The sequence below is a fragment of the Entamoeba invadens genome (genome assembly GCF_000330505.1).
Source record: "Entamoeba invadens IP1 unplaced genomic scaffold scaff_1105074725643, whole genome shotgun sequence".
Taxonomy (NCBI): domain Eukaryota; phylum Evosea; order Mastigamoebida; family Endamoebidae; genus Entamoeba; species Entamoeba invadens.
The window spans coordinates 1020824-1027339 of record NW_004191777.1 but is presented as its reverse complement, the minus strand read 5'-3'; the positions used below and the strand labels follow the sequence as shown (position 1 = coordinate 1027339).

Here is a 6516-nt window from a genome sequence, read left to right as displayed (position 1 = left end):
TTATCATACAACTCACAGTCAAGACAATTCACACTAATACACTTCTGGCATTGTCCATTATCATCAACACCATACCCAACACCACACGAAAGACACCTCGAACTTTTCGTTGCACAAACGTGGCAATTTGGATTTGAAGTTGAGCACTCAACACAAACGCCCTCTTTTAACATAAAAGAACTTTCACACTCGGTGCAATTTCCATCAACTGAACAACTCGAACAGTTTTCGTGTGCAGTTTCACAGTCGACACATTTGTATCCATTTCCATCTACCAATGCGGTGTAATAGTCTTTGCACTTAAAACAGAGACGACTTGATTCGTCGCAAATTTCACACCCATCTATCTCACTGCATTTGTGGCACGTGTTCTCTTCCAAAAAGTATCCCTCTTCACAACTGTTGCAATTTGACTCACTCGAACATCTTCCACATCTTTGCATTGTGTTGTTGCACAACGCGCATTGTCCACTCACCAAATAAAACCCATCCAAACACTTGAAACACTTCCCTGTTTCAAGTGAACATGCTGTGCACCCCTCTATCACTTTGCATGAGTTGCATGTGTGATCCGTGGTGTTGATGAAATACCCGTCTTGACAGATTGTACAATGCTCACTTGTACACTCCAAACACCCATTTGTTTTTGTTGTACACTCTGTGCATTGTGTTGTTGGCAGTGTTGTTGAGAAGTGGGTTTTGTCACAACGCAGACAATCAATGCCAGTCGAGTTGCAGAGCGAACACCCAACAATCCCACACTTCTCACACTTCCCGTCTTTCAATGAATTGTTTGTGTTGCACTCAACACATTTGCCAGTTGTGTCACACCTGCTGCAACTCGCAACTGAACACGACAAACATCGCCGACTTTCTGGTGACAAGTAAAACCCATCAGAACACGTCGTGCAAAACACGCCATCAGTTGCAATACACCCCAGCTGTGTTGTGTATTCTTTGCATTCACCTTCTTCCACAATAAAGTTTATTTCACATTTTGTGCACTCTATTCCTGTGTTCGCAACACAGTTTTTGATTTGGAGACACTCACCATCTTGCAAATAATACCCACTCAGACATTTCGTGCAAATTCGAGTGCTTTCAACATTGCCAACAAGAAGGTTCACACATAACTCACACCCATATATCATTTTGCACGACTTACACGTCTTCTCTGGAAAGAACCCTTCTCTGCACACAGAGCACATGATGCTCTCAGTGCTCGAAGTGGCGCAACTTGTGCAGTTTTGTATTGACGAGGAACAACTTTTACACATCTCATTGTCGAGTATTAATTCACTCTGACATGATGCACACTTGCCGTTTAAAACTTCGTCGCACCCAGCATCTTCTTTGCTAAGACAAACATCCTCTGTGATCTGAATTGAGTTGCATGGCGTGTTTGACGCTTTTTGAACACAAATGTTGTTGTACAAATAATAACCGTCTTTGCAGACAGCACATCTACTGTCGTCAACACTGTCACAATTTGTTGGTTCAACACACTTTCCACTTCTGTCTAAAATTTTATTGTCTTTGCAGTTGGTGCACTTCCGATTGACACACCCCTCACTCCCACAAGACGTGTCACACTGAACACATTGTGGTCCATTCGAGTAAAACCCATTCGAACAAAAAAGACACTGTGTGTCAACGTTGTCACCGTTGCACTTCTCGCAATTTGGGATTTTCTCTTTGCACGACACACACATCCCATTGTTCAAAAACGAGTTTTCTAAACAACTCTCACATTTTGAATTATCGCAAAGTTTACAATTTCTTGTTGAACACGACTCACACTTGCCTCCATTAAAGTAATAACCACTTTTACACACATCACACATTTCTTTGCTTTGACAACTCTCACAATTTGCTGAACACTCTTTGGGTTATTATTATTTAAATATTAACGTTTTATTAATTACAAACTGTTACAAAATCCATTGCTGTTATAATAACCATTTTGTTGACAACTCGAACACATAATGTCGTTGCATCCAACACATCCTTCCCATCTTTGATTGCATTCAACGCATAATTTGTTTGACAGTGTCGAGTTATCGCCACATGCATAACATTCATTCTCAGAACAAAGCGAGCATTTTGAAAATTTGTTGTTGCACTTCACACATAAATTTTTGATGGAGTCAAGGTAATATCCTTCGGAACACTGACTGCAAACGTTGTTTGAACAGAGTGTGCATCCTTCATTGAAATCTCCACATTTTTGTGTTGTTTTATTGATCAACTGATACCCATTTTCACATTTTTTACACCCACTATTTCTATCACATTCCAAGCACTTTTCTCCAAATTTGTCTGAACACACTGGTCGTTAATTATTAAAATTAAACAAAGAAAAAACAAACATAAACATGGTGATTTATCACCACTTTGAAGATAATAACCACTTACACACCCATTGCATTTGTTTGCACCACCATTACAATTTGTACACGAGTCATTACAAGCTAATCATGAATTGGTTCATTTGTAATAAAAACAAACCAACACAACGCCAGTTCTGAGAGGTACATCCTGCACTACAGGCAGAACAAGCGCCTTCCCAACCTATTCTACAGTAGCACTCTATTGATGTTGTGTGTACTGCAAACAATAGAAGAGCAGCAATACAAATCATCTAAATTATTATTTTTCCAGTTTTTAAAAATAAAATAATATGAAGGCTATTGATGAGAAACAGAACTATTCTTTTTTTATTTATAATTTTCTCAACAAAAAAAATCTTTTTATTTCCTTTAACAAAAATTATAATAAATTTATAATATGATAAATTGGTTTACATTTTTTCATAATAAAAATATATAATATTAGTTTTTTAATAATAACATTATTAATATAATCTATAAAATAACACTAACCAAATTATTAAAAATAAAATAATTGTTACATTCCCATTTATTAAAGTTTTATAGTGGTTAATCGAATTCAATAATATTATCATAATCTAGTCAAAACCATGGATTCTTCCGAAACTCATAATTGTATTCTTGATTTGTTTCAACAACAAAAATCTATATAACACAAATAATCTACTCAACCATATATTATAATAAATATATGATATATTTTATAGTTTTGTTTCTTTTTTAAAAATACTTAACCGAAACAAGAAGGCTGGTTGAATTTTTCAATCATTTCGACTTTTTTTTCTTTTTAAATTTAAAAACACCATTCGTATAGTTTTGTGTCTTTTATTCCTAAATAACGATTAATTTTTTAAATTAACACAAATACAAAAACTTACAAATAAAAGATTAAATAAGAGTGTTCAAATTTGATAAATTTCAAACTATCATTTTTTAATTAATAATATGTTAAAAACTATTAATTATGTAAATTATACAAGATGGTAGACATTATAATTAAAAAAGCTTAAACCAAAAATAAGAAAAATGGCATTGTAAAGAAGCTAAAAAGTCAATTTTTGAAATATTGTTTCCCAGCAGCTTGACGTGTTGTTCAATTACAGAACATATTTCTTAGAGAGAGTTAAAAATATTATTATTATATTTATATTTATTATTATTATTATTATATTGATTAACTAATTTATTTTAAAGTGAACAAATTCGTTTTTATACAATAATTATAAACACAATATATTCGAATTGTTTATGTGTTTCAATTAAATTTAAAGTACTTATTATGTTTACAAATAAATTGACTCCTTATTTAAAAAAATGTAAAAATGTTTGTGAAATAAACCTTAATTTTTTATGAAGTAGTTTTTTTGTTTAAATGTGTAAATTTTCAACTGAATTGTTATTCAAACTCAGTGTTTAAATTTTATTGACATATATTGTTACTTATTTTGACTTGTGAACTTAATGGTAATTATTTTTTTTCATAGTAAGTTGTGTGGTTATAATGGTGATAATTATTGTAATAAAAAACAACGATATAATTAATTCCTGAAAAGACAATATCAACAAAGTATTTATTGGTAATTGGTCTACTTATATACTGTATTTAATTCCATTCAATAACTTGATATTATCGGTATTTAGTATCATAGTATTGAAAACAAACATTACATTCAAATTAACAATAAACCGACTATCCTACAAATTGAATATAGTAAATACTTATTTATCATATTACATTAATAATTTATCATATAAATATAAATAAAATACAACACAATTGTTTTATTTTATGTTTAAAAAAGTATTGTTGATTATTGTCAGGTACTTTTTATTTTTTTGTTGTTTCAAATTAAAAAAAACATAACCGAATTGTACAAAAAACTTCGTGTATTCAATGTTTTATTATAACTATATATCATTTTATTGTTGTTTTTTGAAATTGAATAGCACCAAATTAAAAAAAACAATTTTTTTAAAGTGATTTTTGTTTTGTGAAATATTTTAAATGACAATTAAAAAACAATTGTTATTTTTTATTTTTCAACAAAAGGATATTACAGAAAAAGGTGCGAAATGTTGTGATTAACTACAGAGATTGTTTGTTATTTTGCAAATATTATTATACAAACTCTTGTCATATTAACTAATGCAAAATAGTTTGCATTAGTTTAAACTTAGAAAATTCATAATAACAAAACCAGAATAATAAAATTGTTGTAAAATCTATGTTTATCCATTGTTCATGTTTTGGTTGTTCTTGAACTTATATTTATATGTTAAATAATAAATGAATTATGGTACTGACTTACTGATGAATAGTTGTTATAATATTATTATAAGTGTAGTATATTTTATTATAAAAAGTAATACAACTGTTTATAATTAATTGATAGTAAAAAAACAAAACAATATAATTATACTAAAATCAATTAGAATAATAATACAGTTTATATATAAAACAAATAAACTAAACCCTTGTCAAAAACATATAAAAACGAAACTATAAAATAAGCTTATGGCGGACTTTGTATGTCTAACTTACCGTTATAGTGGAGAGCCAATGGAACGTGAGGAGATGCTCGAGCATTTCCAGTCTTACGAGCCTCTATTTTTCATCTACACCAAATCCAACAAAGAAAGTTATCATCCCGTCCGTGAGTTTGCAGTACATATACCTGAACACGACGATGTCATCAAAGCAGCTTCCGAGCTGAATGAGATGTCATTTAATGGTGTTAAGTTGCAAGCGCAATATTCGAAGAAGTACGTAACGACGGTATATATTAAGAACATTCCCGAAGATAAAACAGTTGAAGATGTCGAAGCGATGGTAGCGAAGTATCACCCAACAAAAGTCATCTTACGTGTTCCTTCGTTCAACGAGAATATGGTCGACGTCAAAATTGGATTGAAGAACGAGGAAGACGCCGAGAAATTCTTGAAAGAGTTTAACGGCCAGAAGTTAAATGGGTGGTTTCTTAACATCAAGAGAAAAGAAAATTATAAGCCGTTCATCTGTTTTAATTGTGGAGGATATGGACATAAGTCTTCGGAGTGCGTGAACTTAAAAAAAGATTTCGTTGATACACTCAAAGGAAAAAGAAATCGCACAAAACCACGAAACGTTAAAAATAAAAAAATTGTCGAAGAAGATGATGGAATGATCGATGATGATATCAATAACGAAACGAACGGAGATAAAAAACAAAAGAAATCAAGTAAAGGTAAGATTAGAAATATAAGAGAAGATATGAGTGATGACGAAGAAGCTCAAAATGACGAGTTCAAAATGAAAAAAGGAAGAAAAAAACGAAATTGGTCGGAAGAAGAGGATTTATGATTGAATTTTTTTTATTTTTTATTATTATGTATTTAAATTATAATATAGTTTTTTAAATTATAATTTTTAGATATTAAAATATTTTTCAAAATTTATGTATAATTCATATTATAATAAAAATACAATAATAATATTGTTTTATTGATTTTTGTTATGTTAAACAATAATTGAAAAAAGTTCAGACAAATGTTAATAAAAATTTTAATTTATTATTAATACAATTATAATAACACAACTTAAACTTATTTTTTAAAAATAACTATATATTTCTTAATAAAAAGTTATTTGAATAAAATAGTCAAATACATAGTATTATATTATAAATATTATTGAATATATTATTTAAATTGAATACGAACACTATCAAACCCTGCAATTATTTCTTTCGATTGTGAATCAATAATTAATAATAAAATATTGATTAATAATAATAATAAATAATTTGTAATATGAACTCAAACAAACTTAAAACTACAGAATAAGGGAAAATGTCGGACAAAATTGTTTGCCTCTCTTTCAATTACCTGAAAAACATCATAACCAAAGAAGAAGTCGAGAAATCGATGCAAATGTTCAACCCTGTATTTGTTGAGTGTCTCCCCGCGAAGAAATTTAAAATGAAAGGCGAACCACAATTCATTATCACAACCACGGAAGAAATGATCCAAAAGGCAGTCGCCGAATTAAATGGAAAAGAAGTTGATGGAGTTAAAATAGAGTGTGTCTCTTCTAAGAATACCCCAAACAAGTTTTACATCAAAAAAATGCCAAAAGGCAAAACAGAAA

The 6516-nt window shown here is 30.2% G+C and overlaps 3 protein-coding genes across 3 annotated transcripts; 2 read left to right on the top strand and 1 right to left on the bottom strand.

The window, feature by feature from the left end:
- Positions 1 to 9: 9 nt before the first annotated feature.
- EIN_088130 (hypothetical protein) lies at positions 10 to 2641 on the bottom strand (the record flags this gene model as incomplete). The annotated part of the gene is made up of 4 exons (XM_004184759.1): positions 10 to 1882; positions 1930 to 2328; positions 2370 to 2471; positions 2509 to 2641. Coding segments are annotated over 4 exons (2507 nt in total), but the record flags the coding sequence as incomplete, so codon positions are not given.
- A 2264-nt stretch (positions 2642 to 4905) lies between these two features.
- Positions 4906 to 5730, top strand: EIN_088120 (hypothetical protein; the record flags this gene model as incomplete). The annotated part of the gene is made up of 1 exon (XM_004184758.1): positions 4906 to 5730. One exon carries the CDS (start codon positions 4906 to 4908, stop codon positions 5728 to 5730), a length of 825 nt encoding a protein of 274 aa, XP_004184806.1.
- Positions 5731 to 6218: 488 nt separating this feature from the next.
- Positions 6219 to 6516, top strand: EIN_088110 (Hypothetical protein; the record flags this gene model as incomplete). Its single annotated transcript, XM_004184757.1, has 1 exon — positions 6219 to 6516. A coding segment is annotated over one exon (298 nt), but the record flags the coding sequence as incomplete, so codon positions are not given.